Below are 23168 nucleotides of genomic sequence, written 5' to 3'. Positions count from 1 at the left end.
CAGGCAGCGGTTGCCCTGTTAGTGACGTCATAACCAGGCGCCTCAGCTTCCGGCAGGCAGAGAGTTGTAGACACTGTTGTGCGTGCAGCCTGGTGACAAGAAGTCTCTGCTCATATTATTACTTTGCTGAGTGCTGGTAATCGGTTTTTTTTTAAACCCGTCCTCTGATTGACACTTTCCTCAGTGGTAAGAAATGTCTTTGGCGGATGAATTGCTGGCTGACCTGGAGGAGGCAGCAGAGGAGGAAGATGAAAACTTAATAGATGAGGATGATTTGGAAACCATTGAAGAAGTGCAGGAGGAGATGCAGGTGGACCTTAATGCTGAGTCGGTGAAGAGTATAGCCAAGCTGTGGGATAGTAAACAGGTGAGTCTGATGTATGTAGCTGATGTCAAGCACCACTGGGTCCACTTGATATGCTACATCATCATCACCATTTATTTATATAGCGCCACTGATTCCGCAGCGCTGTACAGAGAACTCATTCACATCAGTCCCTGCCCCATTGGAGTTTACAGTCTAAATTCCCTAACATACACACACACACACACACAGACCGAGAGAGAGACACTAGGGTCAAATTTGATAGCAGCCAATTAACCTACTAGTATGTTTTTGGAGTGTGGGAGGAAACCCACACAAACACGGGGAGAGCATACAAACTCCACACAGATAAGACTATGGTCGGGAATTGAACTCATGCTAACCACTAAGCGACCATGCTGCCCATGCCTACACAAATCTCTTCACAATTCACATTTTGTCCCAACATGCTAGGGTGATGCAATCTAGGAGCTGAATAATTATGATGTGTGAAAATATTGTTTGTTTTCTTTTTTCTTAGTTTGCTGAAATTCTGGTTAAGATTGAAGAATATGTGAAAAAACAGCCAAAAGCATCTGAAGGTATTGTCCGTATATCCTGGGTGTTTGTAGAGCAAGCGAAGACACATTGGTTGTTGTCATGCTATATAGTAACATTCCCGGTACATTTTCTGTTTGCATGTGGAAATGTTATCTGCTTTTTTAATATTTATAGATGGATAATAAAACAAATCTGCTACAATATGTTTGAGATTCCTCGAAGTCTTTCTAGTAATGCACATTCTAAATATAACCAAAATTTAGGACCTGTTTGTGTTGACAGATTATGTCTAGAAACAGGACAGGAAGTAAACAGTGATTTATTCTAAAGTTTCAGTAACTAAAAAACAAAACAATGGGAAATCACCCAAGGGTTCTGTTGACAATGCTTTTCATAAGCGCTCATTAACAAACTCAAATGTTATAATATTATTAAAGCTTTTATTTATTTATTTTTTTAAACATTCAGTCATGGGACCTGTGGAAGCTGCTCCTGAGTACAAAGTGATCGTTGATGCAAACAATTTGACCGTGGAAATCGAGAATGAATTGAGTAAGTTAGATCATAGTGTATACCTCAAATAAAATTATCACTGAATGTGTCCTTGTCCAATTATTACAATGTGGTCTGCATCCAGGCTTGGATTCATTTTTCATTATTTTTTTTTATTTTTTATAACCTTAACCCATGTTTTGTGGCATCAACCTTACTTCCAGGCTAAGCAAGTGTAGAAAGTATATCACATCTGCAGTCGTGAGAGTGAGGCACAGATCATTCCCCAAGCACAATTTCCAGATTAATGCTACTTCACGTTGTTGTTTGCAGCCATGACAGCGTTAGTGCTGCTATCTATTCAATGAGCGGTTGATGCAGAGAATATATTGTTTGTAAAACTAGAAAACGGCTGTTCTATGTCAATAATTGCCCTTTGGGATAATGTTTAATACCTGTGTATATGCCCAACATTCTAAAGCGGTCTACTTTTTCTTCCTACAGATATCATTCACAAATTTATCAGAGATAAATATTCCAAAAGGTTTCCTGAACTGGAGTCCTTAGTTCCAAATGCTCTGGACTATATAAGAACAGTAAAGGTAGGTGTTTGTTATGATGTATACAGTGAAGGGACAAAATGCTGTTAGTCTGTATAAGGTTCATAGTTTTGAGACACTGCGTGTAATACTGGTAAAAGAAGACGTTTATTTCAGTTGTGTTTTTAGATTTCCTTGCATAATTTAATCTAATAATAAACAGTTTAATTTTTTCAGATAGAAAATCTGTTAGTGTTCTTCAGTGCTTAATTGCTTCCCATGGTGACAGGCAATGCTCCTCTAGTGTCACACTGCTGAAATGAAGCTGAGAAACCATGGTTTACAGCTTCTTCAGAACTTAAATCCACTTGTGTCAGACAGCAACGATTATTTCTCTTTTACTTCAACACATGCAATTAAATGCTAGCACTTTTATAACTGCAAAATCTGCAACTTTCTAACTGTCTATACAGTTTAGTTAATCAAAAATCCCCTGACTGGAATCCAGCCCATTGAATAAAGATTGTGTCTGCGATTTCTTAAACTCTTTTGAACTGTAAAATAGCCAGTATGAGTATTCAAAAAAAAGTCTATCTTAGCACTGGTGCATACTTTGAAAGGCTGTAAAAAGAAAAAAGTTAAGTCTAGATTAGCTTAACCAGTATGTTTTAATATTTGTATTTAATTTTTTCTTACTCTATCTTTCTGTTAATTTGGTAAAATCATTTATATGTTGTGATTTGAATCCATATATAAACTGCCTTGTTGGCAGTAATGTATGTATTGTATGCAATCTGTACCTGGAGCTCTGTTTTTAGCAGTTAATCTTGCAGCTAAAATAAGCATCTTTAAAATATTTGCTTTGCAGGAGTTGGGAAACAGTTTGGATAAATGCAAGAACAATGAGAATCTTCAACAAATACTTACCAATGCGACTATAATGGTTGTCAGTGTAACTGCCTCCACTACCCAAGGGTAAGTCGTTCTAGTAGAAGCTACGTTCTTTTATTTGCTATGTTACAACATGCTGCTGGATCATAACGCTGGTGTCTGCTTTATGTACAGGCAGCAGCTGACTGATGATGAACTGGGGCGTATTGAAGAAGCATGCGATATGGCACTGGAACTGAACCAATCCAAGCACAGAATCTATGAGTACGTGGAATCTCGTATGTCCTTCATTGCTCCCAATCTCTCAATCATTGTTGGGGCCTCAACTGCAGCTAAAATAATGGGTGAGTTGTGGGCGGTTTTCTCTCTGCTATTTTAGGAGCTTCTTCAACTGCATAGCCTTTCCAAAACCGCAAAAACACAGTATTCTTCTACACCTAGTTTCTCATGATAAAATCTGCACTTGAAAACAATACTGCATTTTTTTCCCCTTTCTTTGCACTATCTTGAATGAAATGCAAAAAATGTGTAGGAACAATATGGGTAGCCTAACAAGGCATACCATTTTGAAAATTAGACAACACTACAATAAACATGCATTTACCACTGCGTTTATTGCAGCTAGGACGGTGGAGATCTGGGAATTGCGACTCACATCTCCTCCCTCCCCACCCCCAAACTTATCTCTGGATGACTTAACACTTTCTGTAGTGTAGGGTATCATTGTCTGGTATTCACCAAACGATAGCTACTGAGGGGGCACCTTTTTTGAAAGAGGGGACACTTCTCTTTCAAATGAGGGTTCCCCTACATCCCTTGGTGGCAAGAAGGTGTACATCTGTGTATTACAATACCACCTTCCCCATCCTTGGCCTTAATGTTTTTCGTAGTGTCTGGTGATCAAAAACTTGCTGACAATTGAATACCCCCCTGTATGTATGTGTGTGTGTGTGTCTCTCTCTCTCTCGACTGTGAGCTCCCAATGAGGCAGGGACTGATGTCAGCGAGTTCTCTGTACAGCACTGCAGAACTAGTGGCGTTATATAAATAGCTGATGATTATAAAGGGGCCCCTCATTTGTAGCATAGCCACACAGAATGAGCAAACAGACAACTGAACAGCACTGCATTTCTTAACTCTGTTCATTAGAATCCCCATGTAAGGGTTTCTATAAGTAGGACCTGGTAAATGAATCTGTTAAACAGCCTCTGTAGCTACCACACCTGTTCCTGCAGAAAGAAATCCTCAAACTTGACCTGTTGTGGATATTTGGGGTGTGGAGCTCTTTCTACAACGTCACATAAAAATCAATCCTGCATAGAAGCTCCTCTCATATGGGGTGGGGTGGGGGGGGGGGTTTCTGGGAGACATTGTTTTTCCATGGTAGAAATAAATTAATGTCTCCCAAAAAAAAAAAAAACCCCATGAGATGAGTTTCTATGCAGGATTGATTTTTATGTGAAGTTGTAGAAAGGGCTCCACACCCCAAATATCCACAACAGGTCAAGTTGTTCATCTGTTTAACATATGGGAGAAGTCAGTTGGCGGCAATGTCACCACAATATACAGCTACACACATTGCCGGCCATTACGGTAAGGAAATATGAGCAGCCATTCTCCTTGAACGTTCTGGGGCCACATCGTGCTGAAGGCTGTGTGGTACATACAAAAACATTTGCATGCTGCAGTTTCCATTGGTTAATTCACATTTTTCATTTCTGCAGTTAGAGTCCCGCCACAGTGCTTCACAAATACATACGCTTTTCATGTGCGTGTTTTATCAGAAACATATCTCGCATACTTTGGTGCAAACAAGCAATTAAACATAGGCTGGACTAAAATGTTGCTGCAAATTACAACACTTGCTGTTAGACAATGCACTGAATGTGGCTAGTCTTGTATAAAGTTGATGTGCTACAACTTGGCTTTGTTCCCTTCAGGTGTAGCTGGTGGTCTTACAAACCTCTCAAAGATGCCCGCCTGCAACGTCATGCTCTTGGGTGCTCAAAGGAAAACATTGTCTGGGTTCTCTAGTACCTCCGTTCTGCCGCACACTGGTTACATCTATCACAGTGACATTGTACAGACTTTGCCATCAGTAAGTTATGGAACTGTTTGCATGTTAAGTTGTCGTTCTTTCTTCTAGAAATTGACCTTATGTGACTCTTCTGGGTTTTTACCATTCTAGGACTTGCATCGAAAGGCAGCGAGGTTGGTGTCTGCCAAGTGTACCTTGGCAGCACGTGTAGATAGCTTCCATGAGAGTTCCGAGGGAAAGGTCAGTCTTGAAGCACAATCTATTCATCGTAATAATGATTTTGGTTTATCTATTTTGGTTACTGATGGTCTTGGGGCTCTTAGTCCATGTCTCCTAACTTACAGGTTGGCTACGACCTAAAAGAAGAGATTGAAAGAAAGTTTGACAAATGGCAAGAACCTCCTCCAGTCAAGCAGGTGAAACCTCTACCAGCACCACTTGATGGACAGAGAAAGAAACGTGGTGGCCGCAGGTGAGGACTTCCTTCCCCGGGATACCATAGCAGACTTTAACAAAAGACTATGGTTGTACCAGTGTTATTCACTTATTTTTTTTCTTATCAGGTACCGGAAAATGAAAGAACGACTAGGATTAACAGAGATCCGCAAACAGGCTAATAGGATGAGCTTCGGGGAGGTGCGCCTCTTTCTTTTGCTATTTACATATCTGTCTGTCAAAAGTTTCTTAGTATAGTTTTGAAAAGATTACCCAAAGTTTGGATATTACATGGATGGTCCTGAGAATGTATTACAAGGTGTGTACAATATCCAACACGTTTCTCTGTCCTCCTTCAGATTGAAGAAGATGCGTATCAAGAAGATCTGGGTTTCAGTTTGGGGCATCTTGGAAAGTCTGGAAGCGGACGAATTCGTCAGGCCCAGGTCAATGAAGCTACAAAGGCCAAAATCTCCAAAACGTTACAGGTAAATCTAAACGGCAAATTTTGCTCTACAAACTGGTTGGATACACCTGTATGGTGGTGTCGCTGCTTTCTTCTTAATGGGGATATGAGATCGCAGGGCTTCCATTGAAATGCAGAAGCCAGGACAGTGCTGCTTGAAAAATGCTGGCACAATTTGGTGCTGTGGTGCACATATTGCTGTGGTGGGAAAGTAAAGGTATATAGGCAGGTTATGTTGACTTAACGCCTTTTAATTCTCCTTCAATCCCTGTTCTCAACAGCGTACACTACAGAAGCAAAGTGTGGTTTATGGTGGAAAGTCCACAATAAGAGACCGGTCTTCGGGTACTGCGTCTAGTGTTGCCTTCACTCCCCTTCAGGTAAGCCTCATTGCATAGGTCTCCAACAATAAGGTCACTTGCTGTAAAAACATGAGAGCCTCTTGATCGTTAAATAGGACCTACCAGCAAGATGTTTCCAAGTAGAAATTGTTCAACTGTACGGTAGAACCGTATAATGGTTTAAAATAACACCAATACCTAAAACCCATACATTGCGTTACTTAACTGACCATATCTATTCTGTGTATAGGCAGCACTGTTATACTGTCAGCCATGCATGCTTGCAAAACTTACTGCACACTCCCAAGCCTATAAATGCAATCTGACAGATCCAAGTTATCCAGTCTTCCGTATTCCATATTTTGCAGCCACTGCACTAACTGTGGGAATACCAGTTTGACACCGAGAACTATTTACTTCATTGTTCATCTGTTTGTTCACCTAAGTACTGGAGTATTAAACCTGTGTGCATATGTACAAAAGTGGACAGGCGCAATGCTATTCTATCAATAAATTGGTTTTAGGCCAGACTTTCCGCAAAAAACAAACTATTTAAAAGCACTGACGATGCCAACTAACTTCTGATGGTAATTGTTTCAGAAGTTGGTCAGACATTGCATAAAATGCAGCCAGATGGTGATTACATCTGACTGCGGTTATCATCCAACCCAATAAAACACATACAGGCCACAACCATAGACAGCACTCTGATAAGGTGTTAACTTGTCTATCTTTGCACCAGAGTTTATAGCTAGATGATTATCTAACCTTGTTTTACACCTGAGCTGTTACGCATTTAACCTGCTTCAGTGGCTGCGTTCTGACCTGATTCTCAGGTGGAATCCTTGCGTTATTTTCTGATTGTCTGTCTTTCTCTGTAGGGTCTGGAGATTGTTAACCCACAAGCTGCAGAGAAGAAGGTGGCTGAGGCAAATCAGAAATATTTTTCCAGTATGGCAGAGTTCCTGAAAGTGAAGAGTGAAAAGAGTGGGACAATGACAGAATGACCTGAGTTGTCTCTTCTACTCATTCAGTTATGTGGTGTGATGTTTCTTAATGCTATGTAAAAATCAGAAACTACCAGGCTATCCAGAAACCCTACACAAGCAAGTACGAACAGACTCCATAAATATTAGACTGTACGTGGCACAAGAGTGTGAAGAAAATCTATTACATGATTTAAAGCAAAGTCAGTCATGTTTTTTTGAGCTGGAAGTGATCAGAAAATGAATCCTTTTACTGTGAAGAACGAGTTCTGCGTGAAGGATTTGCCATCTCTTCTCGATTTGATTCTGGGTCTTGTAATGTAGACCTGGCTGTAACAAAGGTGTTATAAAGGAGACTTTGAGTGACGTCAATTTGAGAAGTACCTACTAAGTTTTATGTTCAATGGACCTAGACTTTATTTTATTTTTTTTAATCACTTTGGATGTGTCAGCGCTTTCATATGTGTTGTATAGAATAAAAGAGCATATTCCAATCCTCTGGTTCCTTAATCTATGAGCACAAGTTATCATCAGTAGAAGGACCTCTGTACCTGCAGTAGATATTTCAGAACTTATACTTCCAGCAGGTAGCAGCTCTCAGCGGTGGAGGAGTGACATGAGGCTATAGCTCTACACTACATCTTTGCAGTGTGCTCATTCGGCCCGGAGAAAAGTGTTAATCTGAGAAGGGCATGCCCCCTGCTTCAGACTGGGGGGAGTGGTGCCATGAACCTCTGCTCACTTTATTAAGGAAACCTCCTACAGAGGACAGTTAGGTAAACAGCCTCCATATTTGCTGTATGTGGGGCATATTTGTATATACGGATGGCTCTTTGTAAGACTTGTATATATCCTATCCAGTCATAATTCTTACAGTTTGTTATTCTAGTGTGATCAAGGTTATAAACGGTGTTATAACAAACAGTGCTGGCTGCTTTCAACTCCTGGATTTCTACAGCATTCCCAACATGCTAAAAAGAAGGGTTGAGTAACTCTTTACAATGATTTGTCACCCATATCTGGAACTATATAGTGTCTTTAAATCCTTTAAAAATGGGCCTATCTGGCTGTAATTTTAAAACTGAAATTTTACATTCTGCAGTAGCTGAGGCCACTCCTTAAAATACTAAAATGTAATTTGACTGCCAGGGCCCTGACATACAGTACTAGGGGACAAAGGAGATACAAGGATAATAAAGTAGAGTAGGAGGTAGTTATCCCACTTTTCTGGAGGGCTGTGAGAGCAGTGCTTACTGGTTTCTCTACAATGTTGCACCAATCAATGATACTGATTTTACTCACTGGGGTAAAAGACTATAGGAAAAAAGTAATTAAAGTACTTTTAAGAATTAGTTAGGATGATAGGTGTTTTGACATCCATCTGAAAATGTTACTGTGTGGCAACATATTAATTTTAAATAGTATGAAGTGAACAAACAGCTTAAGGGGCAATTATTATGTGGCACCAAAAGTGCCAGCATGCAATTGCACACAGGTGCATGCTGGTAGTTGTAGTGCTACACATCATAAATGGACACATGTTTCTTTTAAAACCCTGCTATTATACAAATATAGTATAAAAGTAAACCTGCACATTTGTAAAAATACAGTTGAATTAAATAAAACACTACCCTTGTTCACCACTTTATTACATTGTCTTAAGCCAATTACAAGCAGTTTACCGTCCTAGCCCTGAGGTGATAGGTTGGCAATGAAGATGGGTCATGGAAAAATCCCTGCTTTGATCAAATATCAATTAAATGAATCTCTATCACGGTTAGGAAGAAAATAACAATTACCAGTTCTGTGAAACTATTCATTTCTATAGCCCACTCATTTCAATTGAGTTTCTACATGTAGCACATAACTTCCTTGAAATCAATGGGAAAATACAACACCATGCTAGTTCAATAGCTTGTGTTAGCCCCTAGTGGGTCGTGTGTTCCCATAGAGATGAATGGACTTTTTCTAATGCAGTGCAATGGAAGAAGCAGTGTCCAAAAACATTGCATAGAGATTCAACTATGAACACAAATGGACACAGAACTGAATGGGCTTTATTTTTAGATGCCCTTTGCATGTTTTGCACTTCTGTTTAAACAAGTCAGAGTGTTTCAACACCGTAGGTAACCACCCTACTGTTTCACTTTAATGATCTCTCTGTAATAGTGTAAATCCACTAAGTAAAAAGATGCTGCATGTAGTCTCTGGTATGTGCATTGTTTTGATCAATTGTACTTGTAATACAGATGCCTGGGAAAAATACCCATAAAAGAAACACCAGTTCAGTATGTCAACAGATAAAGACTTTCTGCAATTGCAGCAAGGGGGCACAGGTAACAGGTTTATAGTTTTCCCCTGAGTAAAGGGAACCGGACAAAACCCTCCCCTCCCTACAACCCTTTCCTCTGCAGTATCCTGCATAGCAGTAGGCACCACTCACAATGCAAGACATTGTGACTGCCACCTATCCCTGATAGCTGATCAGGTAGAAGAGTTGACCTTACACTGGCTGGGGTTAGGAGAGGGAATACCACTGGGCTGACTCCTACATCATCTCCAATCTTGCTCTACCAGTTATTTCCGTGTCACGGGCAGGGAGAGCAAAAGCCACAATACCACTCCAGAAGGGAGGCCTGGATTTTCCGGAGAGGGAAATGTACAGTAAGTGGAAGAACTGTAATGAATTCTGTGACAGCAGTGAACACTGGACAAATGTACAATAATTGTCTGTAAATGCCTAGTTTTGTTTTATTATTGTTTGTCCCAAATATCAAAGCGCTACGGCGTATGCTGGCACTATATAAAGGGTCCCTGGACTGTCCCACAGGAACATACAGGGCCATTGAGCTCCTGCACAGATGTCAACAACCTGCTACTTTGACATCATTAGGAGCATCTCTGTTCCAGGAGTAGCGTGTCTCCAGTAGCAGACAGTCAAACTGGCGGGGGCTGACTTGCTCCTCTTCAGTGACTTTGGCTCTCACTCTGTCCAACCGCTAGGTCCTCAATATCATCAACTGTGGGTTTTCTCCTATCCCGCATCCATGCAGGAGTTGCTGAAACTACAGCCATCTCTGCTAGTCTGGACATCGAGATCTGACATTTTATTTCATCCTCTTCCTGTTGCCCAAAAGGGCATGAGGGAAGGGGAATTCTTTCCTGTCAAGGACACCAACCCTATTCCGGTGAAACTTCATTACTTCCCATTTTGTGGCTTCCAGCTGAAGCACTGAGTTTTGGGCTATCCTGTTCGTTATGGCTTCACCAAGGGCATGGCTGCCAGGATGGTGGTAGCATGATTGTCTGGATCCTATACTATTGTAGCCAAGTCCGCCTTTCCCCATACTCCATGCCGGAAATGTTTTGATCTGTGTAGTGAGCCTGTGTGATAACGGAAAATAATGTGAAAGATGTTAATAATTATATATCACATAGTCTCATAATCCAGTGGCGCATCGGGAAGTGGATGCACTGGTGTACCTAAGAGTCCCTCATCCTTGGTACTCTGACAACAGCCTTGGACAGAGCAGCTGCAAATAGCTGCCACACTTCAGCCCCAGCCAGTAGCCACAGAGCAGTATCACTGAAGAGGCTTCTAATGTCACCACAAAGATTCAAATGAATCAAGGAGACAGAGCACCACACTGGAGCCCTGTAGAAGTTGCAGTGGGGAGATTGCTGCTCTGGAGTCTGACTACCTAATCTGGAGACACTTTCAGTTTCGAGGAGGGGCTAGACCCTAGAGCAGGGATCCTGAAAGGTAGAATGGGTGGGAGATTAAAGATGAATCTCTGACCTCAGACTTAGTGGACCAATGGTGGAAAGGGAGGCCCGAGAACTCCTTCACTCTAGCAGTGCATGGGCAGAGGAGAAGTCACACGTCCCTGCCACTGAGCACAATGCTAGAAGACCATGGCCCAGGCTGATTCACATACAAGGTGAATCAAACTGTAAACTAAATAAATGGCAAAAATGCTCTGCGTAAAGAGTGTGTAACATCTACTACCTTAAAGTGGGTGTTTTGCATAATAGATCTTTTGGGAGAATATTCTGAGCAAATTAATATCACTGTTCCTAAAGATCATTCACTTTTTTATCCCATAACCCTTTTAAATTCCGAAGGTCAGATAGTAAAGGTCGTGGATAATGGTCAATATCCAAATTGGTCCATACCATCCAGGTATGCCAATCTGATCAACCTTCCTCACTGACCAGGCCCAGCGTCTCCCACTTTAGCCAGACCAACTTTTCCAAATATCTTTTTTTTACCATCTGAGCCTATAAGGGCTGGCATTAACAACGCAATTAATGAATCCATAATTCTTGCTGAATAATATACACAATGCTCAGATTGTAGAAACCATCTTCCTCCACCATTTATTACAGGGTTTAGAAGAGAGATTGGCAGTGGTGGCAGGAACAGGTGTTCTTATCTGAGGTCTTCCACTCTTCCATATACTCCCATCACTCCAGGCAGGGTCTTATGCAGGGCCGGATTAAGGGAATGGAGGCCCGTGGGCTAAGGGGCCCTCCATTCCCCGCAAGGCCCCCAATGTGAGCCGTCCGCCGCCCCCCACCCCCCGCGAGGACCCCCCCAAGCACTTACCTGTCAGTGCAGTCCTCCGTCCCGGCGCGCTGTAAGCTCCTTACTGAGGAGATCTCGCGAGAGTTCATGAACTCTCGCGAGATATCCTCAGTAAGCAGACTACAGCGCGCCGGGACGGAGGACTGCACTGACAGTACTCAGCAGCATCGATCGGGCCGGGGGCGCCCCCGACCGATCAATAATGCTGCTGAGGAGTTTGAAGGGCCCCCTGGATGCCCGAGGCCCCTGGGCTATAGCCCAGTTAGACCTCGGGTTAATCCGGCCCTGGTCTTATGTATACTTTTTCAGAACCCATTAGATCTCATTCCCAAAGTCCAATTTTCTTGAAGTAGTGGGCCATGTATGACCACCTATTCTCTTTTCAGATACTCAAAGAAGCAACCGTAACACTGTGCTGATGGTGTGTACTCCTTTATTTGTTCCTCTTATGCTTCATTACCTGGAAGATGTACTTTCTCCTTTATATTGTTTTGTCTAGATGTGCTCCAAGTTGGTACTGAGACTAGTGGGAAAAAGTGACCTTGTGTTCAACAAGGACAATGTGGGCCTTCTTTTAAACCAAAAGTGGTTACTGAGTTCCACATAAATTAGGAATTGGTGGTACCATCTCAGTGTCCCCATACTAGGAGATATGGTCTACTGTAGCACTTTTCCAGAACCAGGAAGTCTAGCTCTCAGAAGTCCCAGGTGGTTCTTTTTGCTGGTCACCAAGAAGGATTTGGCACCCTACATAGTCTGGATCCAGATAATTATTTGGTGTGGTTACTGATGCTCTCCATTCTTGCAGTGCCCACAACCAGAGTGGTTTGTCACTCTTGTGAGTTGAAGCACAGGGCTTTGATAGACCAGATATTGAGAGCGGGCACCACTTCAACCTTCTATATTTTCTCAAACTTAAAAAAAAGTAGATGTTATCACCTTTGTACAGGTTCTTCTTGGTATGAAAGTCTCCAGGTGAATGTTACTTATTAGCCATTTCATTCCTACAGCACATGACAAAAAATTATTATTTTTTTTTGCACTTCTTGTTAAATCTTTTCTTAAATACTGTAGGGGGACACAGAGTAATTGTCACGGTTCTACCGGACACAGCAGATTCTCTTTCGCCAACCTGGCAGTAACAGAGGAGCGGAGACTAATGAAGCCTTGGTTTTCACCAGGGACCCCTGCCAGAAGGTTTGGGCTTCAGTGCAGGTAGGTTCGCAGGTCACAACCTTCTGCGCTCCCTGCAGGTGCGACGAGCTGGGATCACACTACACCAAGAGACTGGTCAACATAGCTGGAACTGGTACACAAATGGACTGCAGAATGCCAAATCATAAGGAATGTCAGAACAAGCTGAGTCAGCAACAAGCAGGAGGATAAACAGTACCAAACAACAGGCAGAAGAGAGGTCAGGAACGGTCATAATTCACAGAGATTAGCCACAAGAAGCACTGGAACGCTAGAGTAAAGGTTTGGAGCCTAATACTCTGGCACAAACCCGTGCGCAGACCAGGTTTAAATATTGGTGCTGATGAATAGGGAGGGTCTCAGGTCAGAACACATGACCACAGATTCAGAGCTCTTAAAGGACCATGCGCCTTCTGTTGTACAGAGTAAAATTGTGGCACAGGGATCTGCACTTGGAGCGGAGGAAAGAGTAGAGGGAGTGTGCCAGACAGCGGGTTGGAAAAATAAGTCGGACTCCGATGCGCGACAGCAATGCACCCCAGAATGCCGAGTCTGTGCAACCAGATGCTGAATTCCCAGAATAAACCTCTACAACCTGACTAGGCAGGATTTCACTTTTTGCAGCCCTCTTTCCCTTAGAGCTGGATGTACACATTGGTATTTAGCTGCCCTTAGGTTTTATTTATACAGTAATAGAGACTTATTCTGAAATGGGTGCTGGCACCAGAGATATTGGAGACACAAATATGGGAATCAAATGCAAAACACACTTGCAGGAAATAAAAATAGTGCCAAGTAGAGGTGTCAATCCAGAGAATTGTCTGCATCCAGGCAAGAGTCAGGGCAGGCAGCAATCCAGATAATAGTCTGCATCCAGGCAAGAGTCAGGGCAGGCAGCAATCCAATTGCCAGGGAGAGTGTAAATCCAGAGAATGATCACGGTTCATGCAAAAGGTCATAATTAGGCATAGATTAGGGAACATAGAAAAGTTGAAAAACTGGCAGCAAACCAGATCCACAGTGCCCAGTAAACAGCACTTATAATAAGCCATAAGAAAGGGTAGGCAGCATATCAAAATGCCTTTTCTGAGAAGCCAAGCAGCCGCATACGGCTGTAGTATGATCGCACTGCGACTACCTGCCCTGCTGCTCGAAGGTGTCCATAGTAACCGAGCAGCTGATGGAAAGGTAGAGATTCTGTGGTGGAGCGCACCTGTGCCCACTACATTTGATACAGTCACTACACTACTCTCTTTGTCTCCTTGTGGAACAAATTACCCGATTCCCTCCTGTTGGCTCTGAAGATCCCTGTTCTGACACTGCACCGACCTTCTTGGTTTAGCTGCCCTTAACACATTATTTGAACCATTAATCTGTGTGTCTTGAAATAACCATCACTATTTGCAAATGTAAAGAAAATGCATACATAAATGTTTATGCAGACATATTTTCCATAATAATTCAAGACATTTTTAAAACCTGACCTTGGAGGAGGCCATTCAGAACTGATTTCATACAAGTTAACCCGTGCATGATACTCATGCATTCTAGTCAAATCAAGCTACTTAAGGTGTTAAAAAGGTTCTTGTCATGCATTTGGGCCTAGCCCAGGCCTTCTCAGGGGAAGAGTGTTACTTCCCGATGTAAGCGCCCTTTTTTAACGTGGTTTTGTCCACATGTCACCACCTCATCATTCTTCTCCATCACCTCATCCTTCATCTTCATCGCCACATCCTTAATCTCCATCGTCTTACTGTTCTAAAACCTCTCGATACACTACGTTTCTGCTAAACACCTTATCGCTGTGCTCAATCAGTCTTCCTTGAAGGGCAGTATTCATAACCTGCACTTTCACATCACTGCTTCTCCGTACTCGTGAAAATGCAACATATATTAGAATGGTGCTTTCATCAGGTTTCTTCACTGTGTTAAGTATACTACGCATGTGTGTTCATGAGGTAAAATTACCTCACGAAAAAGAGTTTGAGCCCTCAACTGGTAAATTTAGCCTTTACTACCCCTCCCACGGGGGATGATGGAAGTTAACTGACTTCACTATTATAATTTTTTTGTCAAATAATGTCAGTATACCAAATTTCAGGTCAATTGGATGAGCCCTTTCTGAGAAAATAGTTACACACACACACGATGCAAGGACTTTAGCAAGACTTGAATACACAAATAAGATGGCTGCGCCACCTAAAATGTATAATTTTACTATTTTATGTGGAAGATATGTAACACACACACACACACAACTATCTTTCACAATCCTGTCTTCCACAGCTTCTCTTCTTTTCACTGCAGTTAACCTGTCATGGCTGACAAACCCCAGGTTAGCCTAGAAAATTAAAACTTCACTATGACATGTTGCAGTATTCTGTTTGCAGTGGCTTCAGATCGATGTACGTGCCATGAATTGCCACAGTCAAGCTTGATTTTTTTTCAAACAGGAAGAAAAGTAAGCAAATACATACATTAAACAAGAACATATACATTTCGGCTGCAGAATCGCTTTAGACCGTTCTGAAAGTGGCCACATCTTCGCGAGGAGCGGTTGCCTGGCCAACCTTAAAAAACATCCGACTCTTTCCTGGTAGATAAGTAATCTTCACAGTCCTCCAAGTTCTTCTTTAACATGACTGTAGTCAGCAAGCTCAAAATTAGCCATGAACACAAAATGAAACAAAAACAACTGAAACAGTGGAAAAACAATCTGGATATGTGGGATGCAGACTTGGGCACGGAACTAAACCAGAAAAAATATTTCTATTCAGTGGATGATGGGAGACTGTCAGTGAATGTAAGATGATCTCTGTGACTTTGCTAGGGTCCACCCTAATTAAAAAGAACATTAAATCAAAATCTGTAAACAGCCAATGTTCAACCCCTTTACTTGCTGATAGTGATATTTCTTCAGTGGTCAGGTATCAGATAAGATATATCATAACGGCCAGAGAGACAATAAATTACATGCACATGTGGAGTGTAGTATATGCTCTGATTTGATCAAAACAAATCCTCATCTATATATAATGTTTTAGTCACGTAGACATTTTGACACTGCGCATGCGTAAAACACAAAGTCCAACATCAGCAAATATTACAAAGAAAGATATACATGCCCTGTTACAAATCATACTGGCAGTTCTTGCATGTCCTTGAAACTTGTTAATAAAACTTGTTCAGGGTTCAGGCCTACAACTTTGCAAGTCACAATACTTTTCTGTACAAACCAAGTTCACTATTTAATTGTCATACAGGTCACTTTTATAGACATATTACCCCTATTTACCCCCATAGGATTTCTCTAATTGAGTTATTAAGCTGTGTGTCTAGTTGGGCAGCTCACTCATTGTTCTTGAGATAATGAGAGCTACATCCTGTATTTAACCAAAATTACATCTCTGTTTACCCTACAATCTCTGCATCAGAAAGTACTGTTGACAGTGCACCTTTGTGTTCCCTTACCAAAGATCAGTAAATAAACAGTGTTGACGGGAATAATTTGACTGTTAATGGAGCACTATCTAACAGGAAGCTTTGCTCAAAAAGAAGAAGATAGTATGAACAAACCACTGTCAATCCAAAATATGGCTGCCGCCTTAAGCTAGGTACGCATCACAGGGTTTTTGACCAATAATCGGCTCAACCAGCCGACATACGACTGCTCGTTCAAAAGTCGGGTCAGTGTGTGTAGTGACACGATGGTCGAAAGTCTGCCCAAATGGACGATTGTCGCCTCATTTGGTTGGTCGTACCGTTAAATATTTTCGTTCCAATCTCGTTTCCGTTGTGTAGTGTGTATAAACTTCTGCCCGATCCACGACAATCCTCCGATACTTCCTCAAATACTTCAGAAATTGCAATCATTGCTCACGACAACATGGCTGTAAAAAGTCGCTAAAGGGACGTTCGCTCTTCCCTTTATCGTCTAAAACAAGGTTAGTGTGTATGCAGTCCATGGACCGAGCGATCAGAACATCGATCGCATGTAAAATCGATCGGCATAAAAAGTTGGTGGAAAATTCTGTAGTGTGTACCCAGCTTTAGTGTGAAGATTAACTACCAACACAAAGTTTATTGGCATTAAAATATTTTATTGTCTTTTTACACAGCTTTAATTATGCAACACACTTATTTGAACAGCTGCTAGAAATTACATCCAGCATACAAAAGAAGTGGCACAGTGCTCCTAGTTGACAACTTTCTGTTGCATGGTTGTCTTATGGCATGTTAAGAGACTTTTCACATTCTTACCAACACTATCATCATGCAGACCCTACTCTGTGGATCTTGTGTAAAAATCAATAGTTTACTGTGCAATTTGAAGTAGGAGGAATAAGCGAAATGTGCAGTTATAAAGCTTTACTCTCCCGTCCTTATCTCCTTCGGATCACACCTCGAACGATTATTTTTCTGTAGGTTACTTTGAAAGCTCCTCACCACAGCCACACAAGGAACTCTCCGGCTTCCATTATGGCATTAGAGCAGAATTTTGGTTCCCATTCACCTTTCAGCTTGCTTCACTCTGCAACATTAGCACTCTGTGGGTGGACCTTCTGTCAGGCTCCCAAAACCTGAAGATTGACAATATTCGAGCAGCTGTCTGGCTCAGCCATGGCAAAATCTGTGATTCACTCCACTCAGCAGCAGGAGAGGCTCAGAGGTGGCCTCCAGCCTGCTTCACAAGCCTTAAAGCCCAACAATGCACAGTGCTGCTCTGCTTATACCACCTGTAGCCTGGACATCTCCAACTATTTTGTATAGGGAAGTTTGGCATCCTGTTTCATACCATCTATAGCTGGTGTACAGTGGATAGCCTGGCCTCCTGTGATACATAACTTAAAGCAGTTAGACCCATTTTCTTGGACTTGCCTGACATTTCAAGTACCCAATGATAGAATTAGATAGATTTGAGGGGGGTGGGGGGGGAAGGGGAGGTTGTCCTAAAAGAATTGTAGAAGTCCATGTAAGAGAAACTGGGAAACAAAATTATGTTAAGTGGATATCTAGGTCCAGGAGAGCTCCTGTCTAGCTGCATTTATGTAATAAGGCTTTTAAAGTCAATATTGAAGATAATTGATCGGGCCTTAGTCCCTAGAACTTACCCCAAACATGTTGTTTATATGAATGAGCTGGAAGTATGGTAAAAAAAATCTATACAAGAGTAATGGAAGCTGTTAATGCAAACCAGTGTCAACACACAATGAAAATGGCTATGGGGGTGATCTTGCTGCCAACAGATCTGATGATAAAATGATGATACTCAATTAAATACTTCAATGACTGAATATCTCCATCTAATATTGGGCTTACTGACCAACTTGTCCTCCAATACGATAAGCATTCTTGTCTGATTCTACACAGGAGTGATTATAGTTTTGTGTGGTTCCCCCTCCCAGACCTGCTTATTTTGGAGAGATAAATTAAGTTTATTATTATATGTAACCCAATGCTTTTCTACTGTTTGCTCCCTTATGGTGAAAAATATGCAATAATCGTTATTCCTCTGTTGAATCACTCTGTATGTCTCTACACTGGTTGCCTGTTTTCTACCGAATCCAATATAAAATACTTTCACTAACCTACAAGGCCATTAACAAAGCTGCACCAACATACATCTCCTCTCATCTCAAAATATCTCCCAACTCGGCAACTCCGTTCTGTACAAGATCTGCATCTCTCATCCACCCTCATTACATCCTCCCATTCCCGGTTACAGGACTTTTTTTTGGACTGCACCCACTCTATGGAATTCTCTCCCTCGCACAATAAGACTCCTCTGGTCTACAAACTTTCAAGCATTCTCTGAAAACCTACCTCTTCAGACAAGCTTATAATATTCCTCAACCACCCTCTTAACCTCACTATCTTACCCTATTAACACCCGTTACACAATTTCACACAAGACAACTACCCCCTGACCAACATTGTTGTGTGACAGGATCATTTAGCTTATGAGTCACTTTTACCTTTGCAGCCTGGCTGGGCCGAAATGCAAAATGTAGATTTAACCTCGTGTGTCAAACTCCCTTTGTCCCATAGATTGTAAGCTTGCGAGCAGGGCCTTATCATCATCATCATTTATTTATATAGCGCCAGCAAATTCCGTAGTGCTTTACGTCTCACCTCCTTGTCTGTTTTACCCAGTTTATTAGTTTACTACGTCTGCCCCCAATTGCAAAGCAATACGGAATATGTTGGTGCTATATAAATAAATGATGATGATGATGATGAATATAATGTTAGAATAGTTTTTAGGGCAATGTGGTTGAGAACAACCACATTTCCTCTTGTTCTGACTTCATGCTTCACTTAAATATCCAGTGACATTAGATCCCATTTCATAAAAATTGCTTCACCCCATTTATGACTAGAGGATCAGACTACATATTGGTTATCATCTTAGTATTTATGCTTATTCTTCTGTTTGTCACTCTTCCCATTTCTCTCTCCCTTATTGTCTTTAAGCACCAGAATCAACTCTGTTGGCATTAGAGTGGCTCAGCCTCCGATGGAATGGAGTTGAGTCAGGGGACTGACTATCCACTCCCCGACGATCTCTCTGCCTAAATGAGCACTTCTGCTTTTTACCTTGATCTTGCATTCTGTCAGTGTGTTCAATAGTCCTTGTAAAAGAAAAGTTGCCCTTATGAATTGTAGTAAAATTCCTTCTGCAGGAAACACAATTTAGAGAGGTATTTTAAGACTGAAACCTTAGCAATTTTCTAGTACCTATTTAGCCCAGTTCCAACTGGAGAATAAATTGGTTGATTCCAGGACCGTTATGCGATTGTCTCTAGTTTCCTGCAGGGCAGGTTGCAACTATAGCATAATTTTACGCCCCTAATATAAGAGAAAAACAAACTGGATGGAGATGTATCATTGTGGAGGGCGATTTAAAAGTAATCATGAGCAATATCTTAGACCAATCCCGACATGCTGGCCCAAACATATCGGACCAGATATTGTATGGCCAGTCCACTAGCCTCAACAGTCAACTAGTACGGCTATTCCTATGCCCTGGCTTACCAATGAGAATCACTTCGTCTACCACTTGAACCCCGGGTCTCAGAGAAAACTCCCCTCTATGTCACTCTAGACTTTACATTATTGCCTATACTTTGGGATTGGCATACTTTTGAATACAAACTTAAATACCCTAGATCAGCGTTGGCTAACCTGTGACACTCCAGGTGTTGTGAAACTACAAGTCCCAGTATGCTTTGCCAATATATAGCAGCTTATTGCTGGAAGGGTATGCTGGGACTTGTAGTTTCACAACACCTGGAGTGTCACAGGTTAGCCAACACCGCCCTAGATTCTCTCATGGGATGTTCTTTTGCTGACTTTCCCATGTGATTGCATTTCTCAGTATTCAAACAATGGATTTTATCTGGCCTCATTAACTCTTACCAATTTTATTAAGGCTTAAATTCAAGGCCCTTGTAGGGTCATGCCTGCCACAGTTGGCCTAAGAGATCGATGGATCCCCGAACTCTGCAGGATGACTGGGCTCTCTCTTGTAGGAGCGGAGTATAACGAGTAGGTGGTATTCACCAGGGACCCCCGCAAGGGAGTATGGGCTTAGCGGCACCTATCCCGCAGGTCACGGTCCTGAGAGAAAGTGTGTGCAGCAGAGAATCAAGGAGGAGACAAATGGAGACTGGAGGGTGTAAGTGGCACAATACAGGAGGCAGCATATAGAGCAAACAGTCACTGGTTAACAGGTTCAATGCTGGGAGAGAACCGACTGATACCTCTTAGGTAGCTGGAGGTAGATGCAGGAGAACACAGAACAGCGGGTTCAATGCTGGAGTAGAGCGGCTGATACCACTTGAGTAACTTGGAGCGGCTGCAGGGTAGTCACAGGAACAGCGGGAGCTCAGAGAGACAGCAGATGGAGAGAACCGAGGCTGACACGATACAGGTAACTCAGGTGATGGTAAAGGAGTCACTGGAACAACGGGTTCAATGCTGGAGTAGAGCAGCTGATATCACGAGGAAAACAGAAGCCAGCTCCTAGAGCACAGGAAGTGAACTGAAGAACAGGCAATAGGCAGGTGTACCTGGGAGGTTTAAATAGCGAGCCATGATACTGCGGCCCATGAGGGAAGAGAGGAGTCCTCCAATAGGTGAAGTACGGTACTGCACATGCGCAGAGCAAACTGTTCATGATATAGGCGAGCCACTGATGCCGGCATTACTGTTTATTAGAAGGGGATAACGGTACAAATGCCCACAAACGGGACCAAGGCGTGACAATGCCGTACCAATCACCAGTTCCTATGAAAAGCTACAGATCAAACACGTTCTCTCATGTGGTCCCTTTAACACCAATAATTTTCCATATTTCATAAGATCATCTTATTTTGCGGTATCAAGTAACATTAAGAGCTTGAATCCTTACATCAGGCTTGTCCAACCAAGCGGGCCGCATGCGGACTTCATTTCCAAGTAAGTTTAATAGGTTAACTATGTTTTCTATGTTTTTTTTGGAAGATCAGCTATCGTTAGTGTATTTTATGCGCGGCACAAACCAACTTGTTGTCTTCCAATGTGCCCCAGGGAAGCTAAAAGGTTGTACACCCCTGCCTTACATGGACTGTTGGGACAGTGACTTAAAATGTCCATACACACTACTATTTGAACAGCCACTAAGGGGTATATTTACTAAACTGCGGGTTTGAAAACATGGGGATGTTGCCTATAGCAACCAATCGGATTCTAGCTTTCATTTATTTAGTACTTTCTACAAAATGACATAGCCTGCTTTATACCTATTGGTTACAAACTGCAGTGAGCATAGGCAGAAAAATTTGGATTTACATCTGATGGTGGGGCCATCAGATGTTGAATAGGACGGATGGTAGATAGAGTTGAATGATGACCCCATCTGACTGTCCTAATGGAGCTTTATCAGATCTGGTTATGCATAGCCAAAGCTGGATCAGCCAGAGAATTGCCGCCATCATCAGGATACTCCTTAATTTTTGGACAGTGTTGGGAGATGGTGGAGAGGATCTCCTTGTGTGACCATTAAAAGCAGCTACAGATGTTACTGAACTACAGTGCGTTTAAGCAGTTTTTCAATTGACTTCTTCCTAGCTGTGTTTACAGAGTTGACAACAACTTTTTCCACATGTGGTGGTCCTGCCTCACCACAACAGAGTTCATAATAGCTACCAATTCAAGATGACATTGCTCCCTGCCCTGGACATGATCAGCCGAGTAAGAGCTACCAATCAGATGCTGTGGAACCCCTGGACACGGTTCATAGCTTTGAATCCAATCAACAACAAAAACATACTAGTAGGTTAATTGGTTGCTATCAAAATTGACGTCAGTCTGTCTGTCTGTCAATTTAGACTGTAAACTCCAATGGGACAGGGACTGATGTAAATGAGTTCTCTGTACAGCGCAGCAGAATTAGTGGCGCTATATAAATAAATGGTGGTGATGATGATGGTGATCAGCCTCTTTATACAAGTATCCTCTGGATCCCTCGTCAAGATTAGGATTCAATTCTACCCCGACACCTATCCCTACCATATACCCTGTCTTGTCTGTCCTTTTTTGTTGGCTACTTATGATGCTTAAAGTGTTCTAGTGTTTGCACACAAAAGGCCTGATTCATTAAGAAAAGTAAAGCAAAATAAATTTGTGCAACTGGCAAAAATGTGTGCAAATAAATTTGTGGCTGTTGAGACCTGCAAAGTTTTAGCACTTACAACTCCTCATGTCTGAAGAGACGTGACGGGGGAGAGAAGGAGCCTTATTCATTCATAAAAATATGAGTTTTCACCTTGGCAAAACCATGTTGTATTGGAGGGGAAGGTAAATTTAAAATGTGCTTCCTCCAATTGTGTCTGTTTCGTTCACCCACCCTTAGGATGTAAGCTCGAAGGAGCAGGGCTTCTTCCCTCTTGTTTCCACACCTGTTCTTCTACTCCGCCTCTACTGCATTGACCTAACTGGAGTTTCTGAAGCATTGGCATTTTTGCTTATTGTTCTGTACTGTTATACCCTGTATAGTCTACTGTTTGCTTTGTGTACTGCACTGCGGAAATCTTGTGGCACCTAACAAATAAATAATAATAATAATAATAATGTGAGGACAGATTTATAATTGGGGTAAGGCATGTCCTAAATCAACTTTTAATGTCAGTGTAAAAATAAAAGCTATTAAGTATTTGCGTCCTACATAAAAAAACAGCCAGTATTTCCCTTATGTGCAAAATAATAAACGCAGATGAACCCCTTGCATTGTAACATGGGTTTGCCAAGGTTCAAAGTTACTAATTTTTTGTTTTACTTTCCTTAATGAGTC

General features: G+C 41.9%; 1 protein-coding gene across 2 annotated transcripts; it reads left to right on the top strand.

Moving 5' to 3' along the window:
• The first annotated feature begins 24 nt into the window (after window positions 1-24).
• PRPF31 (pre-mRNA processing factor 31) lies at window positions 25-7547 on the top strand. Of its 2 annotated transcripts, none has more exons than XM_075191188.1 (13): window positions 25-367; window positions 846-906; window positions 1334-1417; window positions 1862-1959; window positions 2765-2871; window positions 2962-3131; window positions 4728-4885; window positions 4976-5065; window positions 5170-5297; window positions 5389-5461; window positions 5620-5748; window positions 6008-6106; window positions 6949-7547. In XM_075191188.1, the coding sequence occupies exons 1-13, from the start codon at window positions 194-196 to the stop codon at window positions 7072-7074; spliced, it is 1497 nt and encodes a 498-aa protein (XP_075047289.1). In that variant the 5' UTR covers window positions 25-193; the 3' UTR covers window positions 7075-7547. The 2 variants fall into 2 exon arrangements, with proteins under 2 accessions (XP_075047289.1, XP_075047288.1); XM_075191187.1 differs by having other exon boundaries at window positions 26-367; window positions 5149-5297.
• Window positions 7548-23168: the final 15621 nt, after the last annotated feature.

Source organism: Mixophyes fleayi, chromosome 11 (assembly GCF_038048845.1).
Source record: "Mixophyes fleayi isolate aMixFle1 chromosome 11, aMixFle1.hap1, whole genome shotgun sequence".
Taxonomy (NCBI): domain Eukaryota; kingdom Metazoa; phylum Chordata; class Amphibia; order Anura; family Limnodynastidae; genus Mixophyes; species Mixophyes fleayi.
The sequence above is the reverse complement of the archived record's forward strand: the minus strand, read 5'-3'. Positions and strand labels throughout refer to the sequence as shown.